The sequence below is a fragment of the Solanum dulcamara genome, chromosome 8, assembly GCF_947179165.1.
Source record: "Solanum dulcamara chromosome 8, daSolDulc1.2, whole genome shotgun sequence".
Classification (NCBI taxonomy): Eukaryota; Viridiplantae; Streptophyta; class Magnoliopsida; order Solanales; family Solanaceae; genus Solanum; species Solanum dulcamara.
Window position 1 is genome coordinate 43,344,390 of NC_077244.1, and position 25,987 is coordinate 43,370,376.

The following is a 25,987-nucleotide window of genomic DNA, read 5'->3' on the forward strand; positions in this document are numbered from 1 at the left end:
AGTTTGACATGATGAAAATTAATTTGAAAGTAACAAAGATAACTTAAAAATTAAATTTCTTTAGTAGATATACCTGATATAGAAGTTAATTTTCTGAAAAATTAGAGCTTCGTGCTGATAACGTGTTATAAATTAACTAACTTGACAATTTTATAAAGGAAGAAGAACAAAAGAATATGTATATAGAAAGTATTAATAGAGAGAGTAGTAATATAGAGAGAGTAATAGTAATTCTCTTCTTTTATGTGTTTTGTGTGTTTTTACATTGAAGTTTAAGGCTATATTTATAGCCATATTTACAAGTGGAGGAAAATATTAGTGGACAATTTACCCACTTAAAAAGTAAATGAACTATCCACCATTTTAAGTGGACAACCATTTTACTTGGTTGATAATATCATGCAATATAAATAAAGTTATATATATTCTTTATCAAAAAAATCGCTTATCTTTTGCGATTTCATTTTTAAAAAAATCACCCAATATATCTGATCACTTTTTAATGGCAAGGCACATGATTAATTATTTATGTCACAAATTGAAATCACACTATACCAAAAATTATCTTTAACGACAATTTATTAACAGCAATAGCTTAATTGTCATTAAATATACTTTTGTAGATGCAATTAACACTTTTTGTAAATGTCCCTAAAGCCTATAACAACATTAGATCCAATGACAATTAACTAATGTCGGTAAAGGGTTTAACACTCTTTATTAATGTGTATATTATTGCCACTAAAAGTTATTTTTGTTGTAGTGACATCAAATCCAACCTATTGTAACCGAAAACCTCCCATATAACTCAGCACTCTTAAGCCCTAAAATTTCATTGTGCGCTAAATAACTGCCTAGTGATAAACACAATCCTTGTAATTTTATTTATGTGTAAATCATTAATCAACCACCATTTCACACGTTGTGATGGATTAATTAATTACCAAGTGAAATCTAATGTGGAAGGTTAATTTGTCAAATTAGTGAAGTTGTATTACATTGCTCGATGCAGGGCCTTGAGAGTAGTCTGTCTTATTGCTTGGTATTGCCTATTGGCCACGAGACTATATGAATTTGACTTCTGAACTGACTTGATTCCTACATATTAATTAACAACCACTAACAATAGTGGTTTTTCCTTGTTGGAGGGACTGTGGGCATAATTAGTCTTTGAAACGATATGATTGAGAAGTTTAAATCATGCCCTGCAGCTTCACAGGGTCATTTTTGTAGTGGGATGGATAAGATAGTTTATTCATCCTTAATTAAATGTCTGATGTTTGAGCTTAAGAATATTGAATAAATTATCTCCTGATAGGGAGGCTTCCGTGTTAAATAAATCCTATTCGATATGTAATATCTAAATTAATCGTGTATGTGAATTTTGAAATTATACAAAACTAATTATTCATTGCCAAGAATTTTCACCGGATGTCCCTTCTTCTCTTTTTCTTCTTGCAATAAATTATGAGCACACAACTAGAATTGAAAACCAAAAAAAAAAAAATTGAAAATTTTGATGTAGGGTATCGAAGGCCAATTGTTTATGTTGGCTAGAATTGAGCGGGTAATGTTGAATTGAGCTTATATTGTTTACTCCTCATGATTTAAATTGGTATGATTGAAAACAATTGAAGACACTATTGTTGGAGTTTTTTGACTTTGAATAAAAACTTTTTGAAGAAAGACAAAGTGAATCTATTGATTTCGAAGGCTTGAGTTGTATTTAACAACTGAGAATTGTTGGATTTGATATTAGAAGTTTAGAACAATGAATATCAAATTTGGAGTCATTTAAAAATGATTTAAATTATTTTTGAGGTAAAATATGCTGCAATTTTTTTTACAATCAACAAGTTATGATGATCCACAAGGATTTGGGGTCAAATGATTCGTTAGAATTTGTAACCATTAAAATTTTATTGGATTTAAATTCGTAAATTAATTTGGATTATATTAAATTCAAGAAAATAATTCAAATAATGTGGCAATTCAAGTCAAATAAATGAGCCACTAAAATTATACTACGTATCAAATTTATAAAGTAATTCAAGTCAAATTAAATGGGCCATTAGAATCATGCCACGTGTCGAAGTTATGTGGCAATCCAAGTCAAATTAAATAAGCCACTAAAATCATGCCACGTGTTGAAGTTATGTGGCAATCCAAGTCAAATTAAATAAACCACTAAAATCATGTCATGTGTTGAAATTATGAGACAATTCAAGTCAAATTAAATGAGCCTCTAGAATAATGTCGCATGTACATGTGACATATTCTGATCAATCAAATTAGAGTTTTTCACTAGAAGAATTTAATTGATCAGTTCAAACCGACCAATCAAATCACATAGGTATACCACTCCCTACAACTATAAATAGGTATCCTCATTATTTTCAGAAGAAGAGTTTTTGAAGAATAAGAAGCAAAAAGAGAGCTCGTGGATCAAAGGGTGCAAATTCTCTACAAAGTTACAAAGTTCAAGTAATCAAATTCAAGATCAAGAATTAAGTCAAATATCAATAGGTTCGAGATCAAGTTATTTGTTCATGTTTATTATTCGTCATAACCATACAAGTGTTCGTGACGAATAATTCAAATTCAAGTTTGAAGACAAAGATTCAAAATCAAGCTATTCAAGTCCTTAACTCTAAATCAAATTCAAGTTCAACATATTCCATATTATTAGAAGAATCAGATGATTATCATAGAGATTGTAACACACATTATATTTTAAAATCAAATATTACACTTTGTTACTCCAATTTTTCGATCTGTATTATTTATCTTTTTTGATTCGAAAATTTGTCGTTTACAAAATTAATTGTCAAATTATAGATTCATCGAGTTTTGCAATCTCGACGGGTTTTAAAATTTGTGATAAAAATAAGTTTTATCTACTAATCAAAATTCTTTCAATCCTTCATGGTTTTATTGTTATGTTCTGACCACGAAACTATTCTGGTATTTTTTTTTGTAATGAAATTGAAAGTTTGAACACTAACATTAAAAGATCCTATTTGTACACAAGTCATTTCACAACTTTGATAAAGACAAAGAAATTAAAGTTTCTCAGCCAGTAGTTAGCAAGTTACTAACCTATCTCTTCGGCAGTACTCCTATTCAAGATTTGGAGAGAATGAATGCATTATTAGTGAATTTAAAATATAAATTTAATTATTTTAATTTTTAAATTTTTATTATTGAATTCGTTAAACTTTTAAAATTATAGATTAAAAGTCAATTCTTATCTATTTAAACAATATTTTTTTATATAACTATATTCTATGTCGAAGGTATGGATCGGTTGAACCCATTAATTATATGCTATATCATCCAGTACTATAAGTGTTAATATACAAATTTGGTTTAATATAAAAAAATTACTCTTCTAAGAAAAATTTAGGAATTTCCATTGTGACAGACTTGAAAATTTTGAAAGATTAAAGAAAAAATAAAATAAAATAAATGAATTAAAATGTCAAAGTGCTATCAATAACCACTTAAAGAGGTGTTATTCAATTTTAGAAAGAAAAAAAAGATAGAATTTCTAAGCTCACTTAGTGAGGTGCACTCATTCATAATCACATTATATGATACTTTGAGTGTGAATTCACACATCTATATTTAAATATTTTAAAAAAATATAATATAATCTCAAAAGAAGAACTTGAATTCAGGTGAACCCGAGAAAACTCCCTAAAAACGCCCGTCTTCGACAACCCAACATAAGCTTAGATATTATTTTTTGGGTTGAACTATCATTTTATTAATACCCAAAAAAGTGCACACTACAAAACGAAGAAAGAGATGACCACTTACTTTCTCATGTTCCAACTACATTCTCCTAGATAAACTGGAGAATGGAAAGACTTGACAATTTATACACTAGCTAGAAAAATAATCAATATAGAAGCATCAGTAGCCTCCTCCAAATGAAGCATGTAAATCAGGGCATATTGTTCAGCTTCTGCAGTGCTTCAATCCATCTCTTCAGGTCTCTACCACTCACATGGATGTGGAGTCCAATCTCCTTGCATATTCTTTCACATTGGAAGGAAGATGTTTGAAATCGTATGTCATTCCTTTCCCTCCAGATGGCATAGACTACAATAGCAAAGTATTAGGTGTGATACGATGATAGTACATGCTTGCACCTGATAACACTAAAACATTAGCTCAGTACACACGTACATACCTAACTAATATATTTTAGCTAATTCAACTTTTCAGGTTCGGTTATGTTACTCATTACACATATATATTTTTATATTATTAATATTGTATTAAGAAGTTTGTATTGAACGGATCTAGAAACTAGTACATATATAAGTTATGAGAAAATTTGTGTATTACTCCTTTTATTTCATATTAACTGAATTTCTAGAGCTTTTTTAATTGTTCAAAATAGTTAAATTGTTCAAAGTTCAAGAGAAATGTTTGAATCTTTTTCCATGTTTACCCTTTCCATTAATGAAGTTTTGTAATTTCTTACGAGTTAAACTACGCTATTTACAAAGTTGTACTCCAATAAGGGACTATTTGTATTTATGATTTCACATTTAATCATTTTTATGAGGCTGATTAAACAAAAATATAATAGAGGAAAATATGGTTCAAATTTTGTACTTGAATATTTTTCTTAATATGTGTACATTAACTTAAAAATTCAGTTAATATGAAATAGAGGGAGTATCTTATGATGAACAGTAGAAAATGAAATAACTAATATCACATATTAATAAATATCTGTAATACCTGCATAATTTAATCCGACTACCAAACCACTCCAATGTATATTGCTTCCCTTGCTTAAAATCTTTATTTAATTCATACTTTTAGAAAAAAGAAGATCTTAGCAAAAAGAGAAAGGAAATCTATTAATTTATCGTATTTTGAGGATATTAAGTATAATGTTCAAGTGTGGTTTACCTGTTGTAGTGGGATTTGAAATAGATAAACCAATTAGAAAGGAGATAAGTTGCTATAGTTGTGTGGCCAACTGTAACTATAGGATGATTTGTTCTGAAAGACTATTGTTGGGCTTCCTAAGTAATTGTTTTTCCATTTCCCCCCTTCATCTCTTCATGGTCATCAACTCATGATTGGAGCTCTGGAATCTGAGTGAATGGTGGGGATATTCTTTTTTGACATATCTTAAATTAAATATTAACATCATTCGGATTCAGAAATTTGTCTATAGGTTAATTTGCACCTATTAAATTATGACTCATTAGGTAGCTATATCGGTTCAAACCATCTCGTCCCAAGTAATATTTGCACTAGTCAATATCATAACACGTCCACATCACCCATTTGACACCCCTGGTAGTAGATTTTAATCTGAAGCCGAGTTTAAACTCTCTTGACCTCACTAAAATCATACCTAAATCATCTATGGTAGAATACTCACGAATTATGACAGAGCATATCTAACGTGGTTGCTACTTCACCTCATATCTCCAGGATGACATATCTTCCAACAACAGTTTCAAATTTTCAAATGACTATCACAACTTAAACGTGAATCCATCTTTACTTGCAACATTTTAAATAACTAGTCTTTAGGTTCATTGTTAGAATGTATGCGTCCACTAAACTCCTGAAATCATGTCCCTTATTAGAAGGCAGTGTAGAAAAACTAAAGAACAGAAACATAAAATCAGACACGAGATTTTACGTGGAAACTCCTTGCTCAAGAGAGAAAAAAACCACGACATGTCCCACAGGATTTCACGTCCAATCTTCACTAAACAACTGAACAAAAGATTTAGATTACAAACTCTTACAATCTAGGAGTTGCACTCACAATTCCTTTCCTCTCTATGCAACAAATCTGTCACACTCAGATCTGAAACAATAACTCTATTGCTTGCTAAAATCCCTAGATTTCTAACTGACTTAGACTTCAAATAGTCTCCATAACTAACTCTAGTTATTTTGACAAGATGAAAAAACAAACACAAACTGATCTAATTCCTTTATAGATTAGGAATAGACCTTACAAAGATTAACACCACGAAATCAAGACTCTAGAACAAAGAATAAACTACTGATAACTCTACTAGGGCCTTCGTCTTCTTCAAGAGAAGATTTCAGAGAGCATGAACTTCAATGGTTTTCCTTTTTAGTGATTCCAAAATGCCGACTAGGAAAATGTTGTAAAGAATGTATATATAAATGATATACATGGTGTTGGAAGTTTTCTTTTAGATAGAGAACTGTCCTCCTACATAGGGACTTGGCCGAGCATACAAGTGACCTGCAGATTTGGCAGGATCTGTTTTGTACTATTGTATCTTGTCATTATCAACTTTGAGTCTTCAAAGGGATCAGGTTCCCTTACATGTTCCCTCAGTTTGCTAAATCATCAAAACCAACAACATTAAGCATTATCGATTTCTCCTTTTTGACGATGACAAGCCCCTTACAACATTCTCCTTTTAAACACATTCAATTCCACCACATACAGAATAGAACTACAAGCAATATCAATTCCCTCTATCACTAATATTCCCCCTTTCAACAATATTTACCTTTTTACATCACCAGTCTAGTTTCTTTCTCACTAATTCAATAATATTGATTCTAGATCATTAATACTGAATCTAGATCATCATTTAGCTTATAATATATTCCCCTCTTTTGATATCATAAAAAAGGAAAAGTCGTAAACTATGATCAAAGTATGCACATTCTCAGAAAAATCATGGCCACTAAGGGCAACACAATCACAAGTCAATCAGCAATAAAACAAGAAGATAACAGGAGAAACAGAGTCATTCATTCATAACAAGTTAAAGGATAATATTCAGTACATTACTAAATACCTGAAAATGCAAACCACTGTGATTAGTTCAAGAAAATCAGGGGAGTTTCAAAAAAGACACTTAGAGAATGTGGGTTTTTGAGTAAGGGACTTGAGGATGAGGGACAAATGATCAGCGGAACTTTTATGGTGTTAAAATAGTTTGTCCTTGAGACTGGTGACCTGTGCAACATTCTCTTTCTTAAGTGCTTGCAATTCTGAAGAACCTCGTCCCTCTAATTGTACTTTAGCTAGTTGTGCCTTAAGCCTTGCAATCTCAGTATCTTTAGCACTCAACAGTGCTGTCATACCTTCCAACTCATACTTCAACTAGGTCTAATCGATCAACAATTCTGATATAATGCTTACTTACCAGTTTTTCCCTCCAGGCACTCATAGTCAACTAAAGTGTTCATAGAAAATGATTTCTTAGGAACCTCTCTTACACCTGCACTTAGAGGAACCTTAAAATGATTGAGCACTCTAGTGAGGAAATACCCATAACCCATACCATGCTTGCCATCCTTAGTAGTGATTATCTTGGGCGTTTGTTCCAAGATAAGGTCTGGCAAGTTAATAGCATCAAACTTACTCAAAGCTTCCATGATGTACAAATCAACAACAGATGCCACCGTCCTCTTCCCAGACCTAGGAAGCTCTACCTTGTTCACAAACTCAAAATACAACTGGTATACTCCCTTTAAAAAATTCTTAGAAATGCCTGCTGTATTCAATTTTTGGAGTTTCCCATACTCCTGAACAAAATTCTTCGACCCATTCCTGTGAAAAATCTGATCCCCTCTGATTTTACATTCAGAATTTCACCAAGAACATACTCATTCTTAAATTCAACATTATAGTAAAAATCTCAAACCTGTAATTCATGCAACACTATAACATAGTCTATGAACAGGTGAGTCCATTCTTGAAGCTCCGCTGCATCAGCTAACTCACATATCCCTGGCTTGTCTATGATATTATAATACCCCAGATTTTTTTTTGCAAAGACTCGAATATTTCTTCATGTGTGTGTAGACTCGAACCGAAGGGATTTTAATTTTATATATGAGTTAGGACTAATTTCTAAGTATTTGAAGTGTGTTAGATGTGTTTAGGGGTCATAAGGGATCTCTAACACCAAATCAAGTCCAAAGAATTCCAATCGATTAAGTTTTCGGATGAGTTCATATAAGGGGTCGACTTCTAATGACCATATCTTCTGAAATATGATGATCTAGGTGGACCATGACTATTAAATTAAAGATCTTCAAGTCTTCTTTCCAACGCCGCCAAGATTGTAATGTTTGGAGTTTGGAGTCAAAAGTTATGACTATCCTAAGACGAACTAGTACTGCAGGAATTTCAGGCCTGGGTGATAACTGCAGGAAGCCTGGGCTTGGCGCTGTAGTGGCGTGATGCGCCACTATAGCGCCAGGAACCAGCCTCAGTAGTTTGGTCCCTGGCGCGGCATGCCACTATTGGATGTGCAGGGTTTTTAAGCCTATTTTTCAGAACCTAGAAAATAGCCTCAGTAGTTTGGTCTTTGGCGCGGCGCGCTACTATTAGATGTGCAGGTTTTAAGCCTATATTTAACTTGGCGCTGCAGTGGCGCGACGTGCCACTATAGCGCCAGAAGTGTTTTAGCCCATTTTCCCAAATTTTTGGAGAAAGGGCAAATTGGGCATTTCCCAATTTATATATATTAGCCTTGGAAAATTTTGGGATCATTTTTCAGTCCCCTCACCTTCCAAAAACCCTAATCTTCATCCCTTCTTCCCTTCCAAACATCTCCAACAAGAAATCCTCCCGAAAGCTCAAGGATTCAAGATCTTCAAGTCATGTCTTTGATTTTTGGTGGGATGTTCTTCATTTACAGGTATGTAAGGCTAATCTAAAATATGGATTGAGTTCTTCCATATGCCCATAGATGTGTTGGATAGAAGTTGTGAAAGATTTGAACCTTCTATGAAGGTTTTCTTGAAATTTCCTAAACTATAGAATATTACTAAAATGTGTTAATGATGTTCTTGAGTTGACTTTGTTGAGAGTATGGATTCATGTATTCATTCACATGAACCCAAGATGAGATTTCTTTTTGGTCATAATTTATCTTGAGGATGAAATTGATGATTTTTATGTATAATAAAAACAATATTATTTTTATAGTGAAATGAGGTATTCTTTTACTTGAGTTTGATGAAATTGATTTTGAGTTATATGAGAATTGGGATAGTTATGAATGTGAATGGCATAAAAAGAAATGAAACATTGGTAGAACTAGAATGTCACTTTTGTTTGTATAAATGGAATATAGAATTAAATTAGGATTTTGGAGCAAGATGTTTGATAATGATGTGAATGATGATGTTTGATAATGATGTGAATGGTGATGTTTTGATTATGGTATGAGTGATGATGTGAATGGTGGTTATTTAACATATGTAGAATGATTGATGAAGAGGTTATGTTGATGAGGATGTTGTGTGATGAAGTGGATTGGAGTATAATGTGATCATGTGATATGTGATTTGCGTAATTTGATTTGATTGGAGTCTTATGAACATTTTGAAAATAAATGATCTTTTGAGAAGGAGTTTTAAATAAATGGTTTGTGAACATTTTTGCATAAACTATTTATACACGATTATTGAGTTTAAAGAATAATTATTTTCATCTATGATTTAAAAAGAGTTTAAGCATGAGTTGAGTTTGAGAAGTCTTTTAATTATTTTTGAAACATGAGTATTTTGAGTATAAATGAGTTGAGCATTTTTACTTTAAAATGTTGATTTTTGAGATTGAGTTGAGATTGTATAAATTTTAAAGAGAAGAGTATGATGATTTGAGATGAGTCGATTCGAAAGAAGGTCTAATGAGGCCCGATTTGATTTGAGTTTTGAAAAGAGTCCAATGAGACTAAATGAATTGATTTGAAAGAGTCTAATAAGACTAAATGAGTTGATTTGAAAGAGTCCAATGAGACTAAATGAGTATTTTGAGTATTTTACTCACTAGATATGAGCATATTGAGTCTTGGGAGGAGTATCGAGCATCGAATTGGGTAAGAGTATAGTCCATACTCGAACCAATAAACTACGTCGCCAACGTAGGAAAGGATTAAACCGTTAAAGTCGGATGTTTCCCAAATTATTGTCCTGACATGATAGGACTTGGTTGGATTGGATCCATAATTGGTTGATTCGTTCATACCCTGGCAAAGTATGAATGGATGCGGCAACAACGTCGGCTTGTTGTACTATCACTCGCTCATATGGTGATAGTTATCGGTTAGAGAAACTCCCAATTGAATGGATTGTGCTTAATTGTGATTGTGGATGATTGAGTTGAATTGCAAAACATTGCATAATTTAATTTGCATATTTATTGAGTTGAGTCCTTTGAGTTGATTGTTGAGTTGATTGTATATGATCGGATTGGGTTAGATGAATTTTGATTGGATTGTACATGATTTGGTTAGATATGTGATTGGATTGGATTAGATGATATGTGATTGACTTAGAGTTAACGGTATGTGATTGGGATTAGATCGGATTGTACTTGATTGGATTAGATTGAATGATTTAACTAAATTGTATCGTACATGCTTAGACTGGATTGGATGGTTTATGATTGGTCTTTGTCTAAAATGTATTCTTATTTTAGACTTATGACACTTTGATTGAGTCTCCCTTATCTTTCTCGTTTTGAGATATTTGAACCAACGTTATTCTTCCTTCATTCTGCCATATTACATACTCGTACATTCTATGTACTGACATCTTTTTGGACCTGCATCGCTTCATGATGCAGAGACAAGTTTAGGAGATCGTCAATAGAAGCACCATTGAGGATCTATATACACTCAGCGTATTGGTGAGTCCTTTCCTATATTCGGAGGACACCGCTTATGTATTCTTGCATCAAGTTAGCCCTTTCTATTTTAATTTGAGGTAGCCATGAATATGTCATTGGCACCAATTAGATAGTAGTGATCGAGGCTTTATAGACTAGATAGTGATGGGTCGATCGAGTATTTTATTTCCTTAAATCATTTTTTGTCAAACTATTTTTTTACGACGTAGATTGGAGTTCGATTTGTTGGCCCATGGCCTTTATTATATGAATTAAAGTATTGATTTGAGCTGCCCACTAAATTATTTCTTTATTTTAAACTTTTTGCTGATTGATTGATATGAATGGATGTGTGATTGGATCAAGTGGTTCGCTTGGGAACCGGCAATGGTCTTCGAGTGCCGGTCATGTCTGGGGTACCCTTTCGGGGCGTGACAGATATCGTGTTAAAAACTGTCCATTTAATATTTTTTGAGTCTTCAAAATATCGACTCTTTCTTCTTGGGATAGTTCCTTATCAACCTTTATCTTTTTACTACTTGAACCTGATCCCTTGAAAGGCTCAGGTTCAGATGCAGCAAAGAACTCATATGTATCCATTTCATCATTATTGGGAGAGGATTCTCTCCATTCTGGGGATTGTTCTGGGGATGACTCTCTTTTTCGTTTGGTTTGCCACTTTTGTTCCTTTACTTCTTCTCTTTTTCCTTTAATCTTCTTGCTTACTGCCTTCTTTGCAGATCCCTTTCTTATCCTTGGATTTGTGACTCTTTTCCCTCTAGGAGGAGCCTTCCTTGGTATTCTCTCAATATTTTCTCACCTTTCTCTGATTCAGTCTCACTATCATTTTCTCCTTTAAACACTTTAATGATATCCCATGATAGTCCCATCAATTCTTGACAACCTTCGTCTACTTCTCTTAGTGGTTCTTTCTTTTCTTATTTTCATAGCATCACTCAGTAGTTTCTTAGAAGAGCTCCTTATCGTACGATGGGGTTTTGACTTTGAGCATGGAGTCTCAACCACTTTCTCCTTCCATTTTATTCATACATGCACCATTTTTCTTTTAACTCCCTAAGACATAGGCATATTATACTCACCGTCAAGAGCACTCATGAAAGATGAGACAATTTTCAGAGTTTTGTCCAAGTTAGAAGGAGGTTCTTTAGAGAAAGGAAGATTGGCATTACCTGGTTCTTCTTCTGAGAATAAAGGTACAACTTTGTCCTTCATGATTGCAAGACTCTCTGTAGCCAAATTTTCAACTACCAATTCTTCACTCATTGCAAATTTTTTGACTCAGTTCCTTTTCTTTCAGGAAGATCCTCTTCAAAGTGTTGCTCTATAATATCGTTTGAAGGCATACCAGGTAGAGACAGGGATAACTCAGGTTCAAAAGAGAGTTTGGGCTGAATAGACTCATCCGAGGATATTTTATAAGGCTCGTTCAAGTCTAGAGTATGAGAGACCATAGGGGACCACAACTCATCCGCTGATTCTTCAACATCAGTCGGTTCGAACCTCTTATTCATTGACTTGAATAGAGGCATCAGGAACATGGTTTTCAGAAACTTCACCCGCAGGAAGGGTTGAAAGAGGAGTAGAAGAATATGGAATGTCAAAACTACTAGAAAATGCAGTACGATCAATATCTTGAAAGGCTTTAAGAATATCATAAGTTTTCAAACTTGGGTTAGACATCTTAGGATATGGAGACAAAGAATGAGAGATGAAATTTTAGAGAGAGATAAATTTGCTTATAACATAATAGGGTTTTGATTTTTGAAAATGAGGAACTTGTGAAGGTATATAAAAGAAAAGGAAGAGGTGTGTCAGGTCCCTTCAAAAAGGTCACGATGATTGAGTTTTAACTGATGGGACAACTGTCAGAAGACAAATGGCCGACAAGTGGCAATCACAGCGGTTCACATAAGCAGTTAACAATGCAATGTCATGAATACTAACCTTGAGATAGGATCAGGTCCCTTTCTATAAGTTAGGAATAATTAATACTGCTCCAACAATTCTCCTTTTATTCAAGCTTATTTCTTGTGAGTGTACACTTGTACAGGTACAAGATTGACTTTCATAAAATAATTCAATGCAAAGATAAAAGATACCTACATCCTAATCATAGTCAATGATGGTTGTGAGCTTTAGATAAACCTAGATTAGTTCAGCTTCACATCCCTAATTTTAGTCTGTTATTCTCGAATTGATCCCTGCTCAGAGCCTTGATGAAGATATCATCAATTTGATCCTAAGTTCTGCAAAACTTCATAGCAATATTTCCATTTTCACATTGTCTCTCAGAAAGTGATGTTGACATCTATGCGTTTGATTCTCTTATGTTGCACTAAATTCTTTGCCATAATTGAAGCATCGGTATTGACACATAAAAGTAGAATTATTTGAGTAACATACCCCAAATATTCTAGTTGTTGCTTAATCCACAGCAGTTGTGCACAACACGAGATAACTGCTACATATTCAACTTCAGTTGTTGAAAGAGCAACATAATTCAGCATTTTAATACCCCAAGAGATAATATATGAACCCAAGAAATGACCCATTCCTGAGGTGCTCTTCCTGTCAACCTGGTACCTAGCATAGTCTGCATATGCATATCCAACCAAGTCAAAAGAGTCTCCTGATGGATAAAATAGAACCAAGTCCCCAACTTTCTTCAAATATCTTAGAATCCTTTTGACAGCCTTCAAGTGTGATTCCTTTGGACAAGCTTGGAATCTTGCACATATACCAACATTAAACACAATATCAGTCCTGGTCGTAGTTAGGTATAACAAAGACCTAATTATGCCACTATACATAGTCTCATTAACTGCAGGATCAGTCCTATCACCATCTAATTTTAAATTAGTCCCTATGAAAATATCAATGGGCTTTGCATCCATCATGTGGAACTTTTTGAGTTTCATTTGGTGTCTGATTGATCTGCATTCCTAAAAAGAAACTCAACTCTCCCATCATGTTTATTTCAAACTCACTTCCTATGAGATTAGCAAATTCTTAACATAGGGATTCAGAGGTGGCTCCAAAGATTATGTCATCAATATACATCTAAAGTGCCTTTTGACAACATAGTTGCTGCAACTTTTCTTCCCTTTTTATCAAGGACCAGGTCCCTTCTTTTGTCTCCTCCAATTTTGACATAGTCTTTATACTCCATCTTATGCATTGGGCAATCTTTGATGAAGTACCCTGGCTTGCCACATTTATGACTCAAATTTGTGATATTTGCAGGTCGACTAGAGTTGCCTTTCTTAGCAAACCCTCCATGTGATTTTACTATCTTATGAAATCTCTTCGTCAAATAGTTCATATATTCATCTTCAACTAAGAGTTCACTTGGATTTACCTTTAGAGCAAGTGACTTCTCCTTCTTAGTCTCCTTCTCCAGACCAGCCTGTGCTCAGTTTTGTTCATGGATTTGAAGACTTCTTATCAAGGCATCCATTGTAAGAACCTTCAGGTCCTTAGCTTCAGTTATGGCATCAACTTTGCTAGACCATAACTTGGAAAAAATTCCTAGAATCTTCCTAACTTGTTTTCAGATGAATAGGTTCAACCAGGCTTCGAAATTCATTTGTAATAAAAGAAAACTTGGTGTCCATGTCATAGATTGACTCTCCCTCTTTCATGGTGAATTTTTTTTATTGAGTGGTTAGAATGTCCACCTTAGATTCCTTTATTTGTTCAGTTCCTTCATGAGCAATCCTCAAATAATCCCAAATCTCTTTTGCAGACTCACAGACAGAGATTCTATTGTATTCCTCAGCACCAATTCCACATACTAGGAATTTTTTGGCCTTGTAATTCTTCTCAATCTTCTTCTTATCAGCCTCATTGTACTGCCTTCGAGTTTTAGGTACAATCTTGGTAATTTTTCCTTTTATTTCTTCAACTGTGGGAAAATAAGGACCATCTAGAATAATGTCCCTAAGTTCACTGTCCTCAGCCATGAGAAAATCATGCATACGAGTCTTTCACTAGCTGTAAAATTGACCATTTAATCGAGGCGGTCTAGTTGATGACTGACCTTCTTCCAAATTAAGTGGAGCAACCATTGTTACAAGAACTTCTCTTGGTGTTAATTAAATACAGAAAAACCTGCTTTGATACCAATTGTTAGAATGTATGCATCCACTAAACTCTTGGGACCAGGTTCTTTATCAGAAGACAGTGCAGAAAAACTAAGAATGGAAATGTAAAGTCAGACACGAGGTTTTATGTGAAAACTCCTTTCTTAAGGAAAAAAAATCACGACATGTCCCACATGATTTCACCTCTGATCTTCACCAAACAACTGAGCCAAAGATTTAAATTACAAACTCTTGCAATCTAGGAATTGTACTCACAATCCCTTTCCTCTCTATGCAACAACTCTGTCACACTCAGATCTGAAACAATAACTCTATTGCTTGCTAAAATTCCTAGATTTCTAACTGGCTTAGACTTCAAATAGTCTCCATAACTAGCTCTAGTTATTTTGACAAGATAAAAAAACAAACACAAACTGATCTAATTTCTTTATAGATTACGAGTAAACCTTACAAAGATTAATACCACGAAATCAAGACTCTAGAAGAAAGAACAAACTACTGATAACTCTACCAGGTCCTTCGTCTTCTTCAAGAGCAGATTTCAGAGAGCATGAGCTTCAATGGTTTTTCTTTATAGTGATTCCAAAAATCCAAGTAGGAAAATATTGTAAAGAATGTATATATAAATGATATAAATTGTGTTGCACATTTTCTATTGGATAGACAACTGTCCTCCTACACAGGAACTCGGCCGCGCACACAACAGACCTGCAGATTTGGAAGGATCTGTTTTTTACTATTGTTTGCTGTCATTATCAACTTAGAGTCTTCAAAGGGATCAGGTACCTTACCTGTTATCTTAGTTTGTTAAATCATCAAAACCAACGGTATTAAGCATTATCACTCATTCAATAAAGAAATGATAAACAATGATATTAATTATATAACAAAATTTTGTACCTTGTCAAAGTGAATTAAAGACCAGAGCTATCCTATAATGTGATGTCTTGTTCTTCCTTTCCTCTTAATTAATAATTTATCCTTATATTTTATATTTAAAAACATTCCCTGGATCACTAAATAGTTGAAAGGGGAAAGAAAAGGAACTTTGTGGTGAAATTCGAACCCCTCGTGTGCGGTTAGGTGAATGACAAAAGTTTGGATTTTAAAAGGTGAAATTGGGAACTTGTCTAATACTTAGGCAGAATTAAATGACCATGAGAAACTAATTTAAGTTTCATGAGATTAACAGTTGTTGGGTTGTTTGCCACAAAATTGTCCCTATGCGTTTTGATGTCCTCAATTTCCTACGTACTGGGCATGCTCTGGGTCTTTTTAAAACTTTATTTTGAATATTTGATTGTAATTATATAAATTGTTTTGTCGTGAACAAAAGTGATTTTGGTATGATACTTCATTGTCGTCTTAAAAAAATAAAAGCTAGTCTAATAGAATATTCTCATAAGTTGAGTGATTTTCTTGTCTTTAAAAAAATAAAATAACTTTAGTAAAATATTCAGGTCGGCCATTGAAGAAATTAACTCTAAGGGGTCGTTTGGTGTGAGTGATAAACATAAATAGTCTTAGGATAAAAAAATAGTCCAGGAATAAAATTTTGATATCTTGTTTGATTGACAATTTTGAGATAACTTATCCCATCACTATTGTGATGGAATAAGTTATTTCATATATATGGTGGGATAAATTATCATACCTTATATCAAGATAGCTAATTCTAATATAATTAATCATGGAATAACTTGTTTCGAAAGTTATTACAATTTTATCATTAGAGGAATGAAATAATGATAGGGACAAGTATGTATGGTCCATGACAGCCCAGCTGTACTGTAGCACCTATATTGCCTACATATAGCCCACCTCCTCTGCTTCATTTCTTCAACTTCCTTAATTCCATCACACCAACATTTATGTAATGGAAGCTAACAATGATTACACACAAGATGGCACCGTTGATCTTAGTGGTCAGCCTGTGCTTGCTCACAAAACTGGCAAATGGAAAGCTTGTTCTTTCCTTGTAGGTAAACATCCTTCTCTTTCTTAATATTCTCCTTCTCAGTTTACCATACTATTTTACAGAAAAATATAGCTCATATATATTGTTGCATCTGGACAGGTGCCACAGCCATAAATAAAATGTTTTCTTTATGTAAAGGGTATCCAACATGTTACATATAAATTTGTTTACCAATATATAATTGAATCTCCGTTCACCATATATACATAGAGGACCAACTCCACTACTTGAGATTATATTGTCGAATCTAATCTATGTTAATTGTTTATGAATAAAGACATAAAAGAGTGGCATGTTGAGATTCTTAGAATTAAGGGAATGGTAGTATTAAAATTAAAACTCTTGGAATATGATTTGGAAGTGTCAAGTAATAATATTGTATGAACAATGAACAGGTTATGAAGCATTTGAGAGGATGGCTTTCTATGGAATAGCTTCAAACCTAGTGGTGTATTTAACAAGCCAACTACATGAAGACACAGTTTCATCAGTACGGAATGTGAATAATTGGTCTGGATCTGTGTGGATTACACCACTTCTTGGAGCTTATGTTGCTGACACTTACTTGGGCCGCTTCTGGACTTTCACATTCTCTTCACTTATTTACGTCATGGTAACCAAACACCCACACCCATATATATATATATATATATATATATATATATATATATATATATATATAACGGACTTTGTTTTCTCAAATCAATTCCACAAATTATAAATGCTAGGACTAGGAGAAGAGGCATAGATTATGGGTTCCTACCAGAAGATACTTATAGATTTAATATAATTTTCAATATAATTATATGATCTACTGTAATGGGTGTGTGGATTTCCAGAAATCCCCACCCGCTGCTTGTAGATCCGCCCCTAGCTTGGCTAGGAGTATCTCCTTTCAGTCACGTGTGTGATAGATACGCTTTTTAATTTGTCATTCTTTAGCTAGGAAGCAAGCTACAAAAGGAACCTTTCCCATGATTTAGCCCAAGTGCATATATATACTCATGTCTGCACCACTAACGTCTATCTTTATTGGCCTAAAATTCACTATAATTACCAACCATCCATGGCAATTAATTATTTGGAGGATTTTTTTTCCAGTAGGGCCATTAAACAATTCCATTTTCCCTGGCTAGAAAATGACATGCATCTAAGTTGACCACATATATACTTGGTGCTTTGCCCAAGCCTTGCACCACTAACTATTTTATCATATTTAATTATAGAATAAATATGAGAGTTGAGTGTACTTTAAATGCTCATTTAAATTTTAATTGATTGATAATGAGATATATGCTGCAATAATTCCGCCGGTTCACATTACAATGAGATGGGTCCACTACTCCTTGCTCTAACAATTTTTTCTTCTTTCTTTTTAGGGGCTGTTTGGTTATTCCCCGTAAGAAAAAACTAATAATATCGGCATAGAATTTCATAGCTAGTACTACAATATTTAATTTGTAAAATGAGAACACTACATTATTGATGTAACTGTACGTAAATAATAGCATAAGGTTTGGTTTTCGATATATATTTCACATAACTAATGTATTATTTGGCATCTGCTAATAAACTCTATATTAATTAATTTGAGAATAACTTACGCATAGGTTATTTATTTTAATTTGCTCAGAATGTGAAATAAGAAATTATATATATTATCAATATTGAGATAATAGTATCTAAAGATGACGTATCTTTGGAAGTAGACAATCTCGATACTATAATCCACATATTATTGTTAATTGCAAGACAATCCTTTCATTATTATTACTCAAATAATTCTAAGTACAATTAGTATGTGATTCATAGAAGATTTGGTTTTATAGCCCTTTACAAACTTATGTTTAATTAATTTTATGTCTTTTTTACATGAGTTATTCATTTTTTTACATGCGGAAATAATTTGAAAAAATTAAAATAATTTTTTCCTATTTAATTTATAAATAGTCATAAAAGATACATACGTGGCTAATTTGGGGATCAGTTTTAGAGGAGAATGAGCTCTGCTGGAGTGAAAACGAGATAACTTTGTACTTCAATTTCAGAGTTTCGGTTTCTTCACCAGTCAAGTTTTGTCCTTTTTAGTGCGATAGCGACTGCAATCATTTTCGATTTTTTTGTCATTTGTATTTACTTATTTCTTTTCTGTCACTACAAGAAAATAGACTGATCCAATTAGCTATAATTTTCCACCTGCAGGGAATGGTCCTTTTGACAATGGCCGTGTCGATTAAATTCTTGAAGCCTAGTTGTGAAAATGGAGTATGCAACAAGGCCTCAACATCTCAAATTGCTTTCTTCTATGCATCCTTGTACATAATAGCAATTGGGGCAGGTGGAACAAAGCCTAATATATCCACATTTGGTGCTGACCAATTCGATGATTTTAATCAACATGAAAAAAAGCTTAAAGTTTCCTTCTTCAATTGGTGGATGTTCAGTACCTTTGGTGGTGCTTTACTTGCTACAATAGGCCTTGTTTACATACAAGAAAACATGAGCTGGGGATTAGGGTATGGAATTCCAACTGTTGGTCTAATAATTTCACTTATCATTTTCTACATGGGAACCCCAACTTACAGGCACAAAGTTAGAAAGTCTCAACATCCTGCGACCGACCTACTTTGTGTTCCTATTGTTGCATTTGCCAACAGGAAAATTGAACTACCTAATGACCCCTCACAGCTTCATGAACTTGATATGCAATACTATTTCACTACTGGAAAACGACAAGTCCATCACACTCCAGTATTTCGGTAAGTTTTTATTGAAAGAGATTGCCTTTAATAATTTATATTACTACATTTTTACGTGTTAATATGATAGCATTTATTTGTACGTGACACTTTAAAAAACAAAAGGCCTGGATTGCAATTTTTCTAGGGAAAATTTAACTTAAAAATGTTGGTGCTTATATCGTGTAATTTATCTAAATCCCACAGTGTTAAGAGTTAATTATATTATTTCGCTATTTTTTTTAAATGACAAAAATTTCTTACAATTTATAGATTTCGGATACATTACTGGATTTCCAGATACATCAACAGACATCTAGATATATAGGGGAGGAATGTATCATAGAGAGAATAAAGATGTATCAGAGTGGAGATATAATATCCGGATACATAGGATGCCTCCGAGAAGGGAGGGATGTATCAGAAAAGGACGAGATGTATCCGAAAGGGGAAACAGTGATGTATTCGAGAGAGAATTTTTGAAATTATTTTAAATGATAGAAAATATTAGATAATATAATAAAATAAGATATGTAATTCGATAATTTTTTCTATATCAACGTCATATGCTTAATGGATCATTAGATGCATATAGTTCTTGAGAATAATCATGACAATCTTATAGGCCGTGACAAAACTTCAAGATACCACTTTTTGCTGCAAGCTGGATCAAACTAATAAGGATACTTTTTTCTTTCGTTTTTAATTTTCTTTTGGGTCCTTTTTTATTTCCGTAGTTGAGGTCAAATTCTTACTTCATTTCAATTTTGACCACAAGAGAGATGTTGGGAGAGATTCTTCTCCCTTAAATTTGAGAGAGACCTAACCAAGGGGACCTCCCATTCCCAATCTATCCACCAACTAGATAGCAATGGTACGGTATCTCCAGTACTTTGGCAAAGTGTTTTTCATTTGTTAGAATTTGTCTAATCAGTATTTGCCAGGTGTAATATCATTTACACTGCTTCACCGTTGGTTCTCCAAGAATGGTTGCTTTCCTTTTTGTCAAGTTGCATTAGCACAGCAGCTATCACTAGTGTCAACGTCGAAGACTGTTACCAATTTGATTAATTACTACTCTCTATTTCTTTATTTGATTTCATTTTTTGTCGATTTCAAAAATTATTCATCGTTTTTGCTTTTTTGATATTTTTTGAATTTCAACTTTTTCATGACATTTTTAAGACTAAAGACATTTTAATACATTTTACATATAAGATCACACGATCCAAAATCTTGTTTATTCTTTTAAACTTCATGTCAAGTCAAAATCAGATAAACAAATTGAAATATATGGGGTATATGAGCACTCCAACGACAATACTCCGATGCTTGCATAAAATAGATAAATGAGGGACCTAAAACAAAACCCACCATAAATTTGGCTGTTACTATACTACGATCAAATTGGACTTGGAATCTGGCCAACTGATCGATCCACATCACCATGAGCCTATCTCTATGAATTACCTTTAATCCAAGGCACGCACAAAATCCACATTAGCTTCCTTAATGTAACGTAGATTGGCTAATATATCAGCATATACTTAATGACAAATTAAACCATGGTCCCAAATCATGGCAAAAAGTCTTAAACCATATATAATTGAGCATCTATCAACTTCCTAAATAAGCCAAATAACTCTGTTTTTATTTAGGTTCTTGGACAAAGCTGCAATCAAACGAGACAATGATACAGGGTCAAGGCTACCATGCACAGTGACTCAGGTGGAAGGAGCCAAATTGATCACAGGAATGGCCATGATTTGGCTAGTAACCTTAATCCCTAGCACCGTTTGGGCACAAATAAACACTCTTTTTGTCAAACAAGGCACCACCTTGGACAGACACTTGGGTTCAACATTTCAGATTCCAGCAGCATCATTAGGAAGCTTTGTGACTCTCACTATGCTATTGTCTGTGCCCATGTACGATCGATATTTTGTGCCTTTTATGCGCAAGAAAACGGGAAATCCTAGAGGAATCACATTACTCCAGAGGCTGGGAACAGGGTTCCTCATTCAAATTCTTGCCATCACATTTGCTTATGCAATGGAAGTGAGAAGGATGCACGTCATTAAAATGCATCACATCAGCGGGCCTAAAGAAATAGTCCCTATGACAATATTTTGTTTGTTGCCTCAGTATGTGCTATTGGGTGTGGCCGATGTGTTTAATGCCATAGGGTTACTGGAATTTTTCTACGATCAGTCACCAGAAGACATGCAAAGCCTCGGAACGACGTTTTTCACTAGTGGGATTGGCCTTGGAAATTTCTTGAATAGCTTTTTGGTGACCATAGTGGATAAAATTACTGGGAGTAATGGAGGGAAGAGTTGGATTGGAGACAATATGAATGATTCGCACTTGGATTACTATTATGCTTTCCTCTTGGTCATGTCTACCTTAAATTTGGGAGTTTTTTTGTGGGCATCCAATAGATATATCTACAAAAGGGAATCCAGGGAAATGAAGGATGAATTAGCAGAGTTGGAAGGCAAAGCCATAGACCTTCTTCCTTAGATTTGGAAGGTTCTTTAAGGATAAATATCCGTTTGATGTAAATTAGTTGATTTAGGATTAATCTCCATCTGTTTTAACTCACTGCTGTATGAGTCAATTACATACCATAGCTAATTACTATAGGGATTTTTACATGGTATGTCATGTTTAAATAGTTATAACATGAATAAAAAAAGCTTTCATATTGTGTCTTAATTAGCATCTTGATACCTCTTATAATTTTGAATATCACCCTTGTTCTTGTACAATGGGATCATTGTACTCCACCTCTATTCTTCGCACATTTTTCGTCTTAAATACGACATTAAATAACTTAGTCAACCACTGCATGCCTATCCTGCCCATACTTTTCCAAAATTTCACCGATATTTTGGTTGGCTCGGTTTCTCTTTCCCTGCTCAACCTACGAATAGTAACCTTAACGTCCTCTACCTTTATACACCTAGCTATAATATCCAAAATCATGATGTCTCTCTGAGTATTCAAAATCTCTTAGCACAATGTCTTTCTTCCCTTCTTCGTTCAAGAGTTTATGAAAGTATGAGTACTGCCATTTCTGTCTAATGAGTGCCTCCTCCACCAATACATTATCGTCCTTCATCCTTAATGCACTTCACTTGGTCCAAATCTATGTCCCTTCTCTCTTACCTTGATTAGTGTCACGCCCCGGGAGGGTATCCTAGACGTGGCCGACACTCGAAAGCCATTTCTGGCCTTCAAGCGAACCACCTGGTCCAGTCACACTTTCATTCATTCATATTCTATCAGCGGAAGACTCAATAATATGAATACTATTCATAATTTAGGGCCAAAGGCCAAACAAATACCCAAATCAATAACTAACTAGATTAAAACTAGTCAAAACGGACAATTCGACACTACATTCTAGTCTATGAAGCCTCTATCAACAATTTAGGAGGTTTCAATGACAAGTCCATGGCTACCAACGATCAAAATAAAGGAAACAAAACAAAGCTATAAAGATAATCTCGGTATCCTCCAGAAACTGGAAGGACTCACCAACTAGCTAGAAGTGAGGAGATCTTCAACGGTGCGTCGGTTGATAATCTCTAGTACCTATCTCTGCATCATGAAATGATGCAGGCCAAATGACATCAGTACATGGAATGTACGAGTATGTAAAATGGCTGAATGAAACAAACATCAAGGAAGAATCAAATCAACTCGAAATCTCAACTCAAGAGAAAGAACAACTCAATCAAGTGTCCTAAGTCTAAATAGGGATATGATTTAGACGGGACCAATCACATACAATTCAACCCAATCCAACTCAGAGTACTATTAAGACCTATATGGGAGTTTTTCTTATCCGACAACCATTACTTATGAGCCAGTGATAGTACAATAAGCCGACGTTGTTGCCACGTCCGTTCGTACCTTGCCAGGGTATGAACGAATCAACCAATCTTGGATCCATATCCAACCAAGTCCTATCATGTCAGGACAATAATTTGGGAAGCATCTGACTTTAACGGTTCAATCTCCTCCTACGTTTGGCGATGTAGTTATTGGATTCGAGTTATTATTTACTCTTACCCAATTCGGTGCTCGATACTCCTCCCAAGACTCAATTCTCATAAAACTCCATCCAATCAACTCAATCTAATCATATCGACAAGTCTCATTTAGAACCTTGTCATATCATAAATTCTATCACAATCAAACCTCCTCCAATCAAATTATTCGATCAATCTCAATCGTATCTTTCAAGTGAAATTTAAAAATGCATTTATAACATCATACAATCCTGTCCAATCATTCCTCTATTCATTTAGCAAATCTTTCCGGGACTCATCAAGTATCCAAGGTTCTAAATCAACAATTTAAAATAATCAACATATTTAAGAAAATTAACATAATTAAAATAATCAACATATTTAAGAAAATCAATAAAGTATGTTTAACAACTCATACCAACATGAAGATTATAGAAATTTCTTGACTCAACAACATCAACATAACAAGAATCAAAATAATAGATGAAAAGACTCAATTGGACATAAGCCTATCAAGAAACTCCATTCTTATGAACATTTAACCTCAAAGAAGGTGTAGGGCACATGGATGGACTCAACCCATGCTTTGAGTAGCCTTACATACCTTGGTGAAGACTTTGAAGGAACCTTGATATTGGGTCTTCAATGGAAAGCTTGAACCTTAGGAATTCTTGAAGGCAATTTCTTGTTGGAGATGGATTGAGAGAGAAGAGAGGATGTCTAGGGCTTTTTGGGAGAGGCAATAGACTGAAAATTATGGTCCAAATCATGACCAAATCAGTGTATATATAATTAGGGAAAATATCCAATTTGCTCCTCAAAAATCTGAAAAAACGGGTTAAAATCCTCCTGGCGCTATAGTGGCGCATCGCGCCACTGCAGCGCCAAGTCGAATATAGGCTTAAAACCTGCACATCTGATAGTGGCGCATCGTGCCAAGGACCAAACTACTAAGGCGTGTTCCTGGCGCTATAGTGGCGCATCGCGCCCTTGCAGCGCCAAGCCTAAATTTCCTGGGTTCTGGAAAATAGGCTTTAAAACTCTGCACATCTACTAGTGGCGCATCACGCCAAGGACCAAACTACCGAGGCTTGTTCCTGGCGCTATAGTGGTGCGTCGCGCTACTGCGGCGCCAAGCCCAGGTTTTTCTCAGTTATGGTCCAGGTCTGAAATTCCTGTAGCAATAGTCCGTCGTAAGATAGTCATAACATTTGACTCCGAACTCCAAAAAATACAATCTTAGTGGCGTTGGAAAGAAGACTCAAAGACCTTTAATTTAATAGGTCATGGGCCACCCAGTTCGCTATATTCAAAAAGATAAGGTCGTTGGAAGTCGACCCTTATACAAACTCATTCGAAAACTTAGCCAAAACGAGTTCTTTGGACTTGGCTTGGTATTAGGGGTCCCTTATGACCCTAAACCACATCCAACACTCTCCAATTTCTTAGGAATTGATACTAACTCATGTATGCACTTTACAATCATTTAGTACGATCCTATACGTACACGAAGAACGGTCTGAATCTTAGTAAAGATTTTTGGGGGTGTTACAATTAGCCTGTACAACTTCTTATCCCCACATTTATCCTCTAATTCAACATACAAGAGTTAAAAAACTATTAATTTTGCCGCCGTAACCACTAATTTTGCCTCATTCATCATCTTATAACTTTCTCTATTCACCCGCTTCTCCTCTTCAGCCTTATTCTTCTTCAAATTCACATACACCTCCTTTTTTGCTTCCACTTTTTCTTACACTCCCATCTTCTACCAACAATCCCCTTGATTCCCAACAAAGTTACCTCTCTTAACCCCAATATCTCTCTAGTTGCCTCCCTAATACAACTAGCAATCTTATCTCACATATTATTCGTATATCATCTACTAATTCAAGTCCCCATGCCAATAACTTTACCCCATTGATAGGCTCAAAATTACATCTACCAAGTGATGTCACGTGATTGTATGTAAATATAGTAATTTAATAAGGCTAGAGTCAAATCCAATAAAAAATAGATAAGAAAAAATACATGGATATGATGAATACTTGACTTACAGTTTATTTTATATCATGTGAATGTAGATAATATTGGCTGTGAATTTTTACTAAAACTGTTGTTTATTAAATTGCTTGTAAACTACATTGATGAAAGAATTAAGGTTGTGTCCCCTTTAATGAAATGTAGTGTTCTAGATTTTAAAGAATTTATAGATAATTGGGTTGTCTAGACATGCAGTCAATCTTTTCCAAGATTTGAACAATTTATGTCAATATGAGTTTCTTAAATTTATACGAGTTATTTAGATTATAACAAATGATTTATGTCAAATAAATTCAACTTATCTCTAAGAGAATCTATTAAATGAGGGTTAGCATATCGAGTTCTTGCTCAATATTTCTACCAAACATTAAACCACTTTTCTAAGAAAAAATAGAATATCATGG

At 34.2% G+C, this 25,987-nt stretch overlaps 1 protein-coding gene and 1 long non-coding RNA gene across 3 annotated transcripts; one reads left to right on the forward strand and one right to left on the reverse strand.

The window, feature by feature from the left end:
• Positions 1–3,622: 3,622 nt before the first annotated feature.
• On the reverse strand, positions 3,623–5,272 carry LOC129901012 (uncharacterized). 2 transcript variants are annotated; one of them, XR_008769740.1, is made up of 3 exons: positions 4,933–5,272; positions 4,759–4,835; positions 3,623–4,157 (listed from the first exon to the last, which is right to left on the reverse strand). It is a non-coding gene; the product is annotated as an uncharacterized LOC129901012 (long non-coding RNA). The 2 variants fall into 2 exon arrangements; XR_008769739.1 differs by having other exon boundaries at positions 3,623–4,107; positions 4,933–5,267.
• Positions 5,273–16,512: 11,240 nt separating this feature from the next.
• Positions 16,513–22,218, forward strand: LOC129900865 (protein NRT1/ PTR FAMILY 5.1). The gene is made up of 4 exons (XM_055975942.1): positions 16,513–16,766; positions 17,158–17,375; positions 18,965–19,521; positions 21,159–22,218. The coding sequence occupies exons 1-4, from the start codon at positions 16,661–16,663 to the stop codon at positions 22,021–22,023; spliced, it is 1,746 nt and encodes a 581-aa protein (XP_055831917.1). The 5' UTR covers positions 16,513–16,660; the 3' UTR covers positions 22,024–22,218.
• Positions 22,219–25,987: the final 3,769 nt, after the last annotated feature.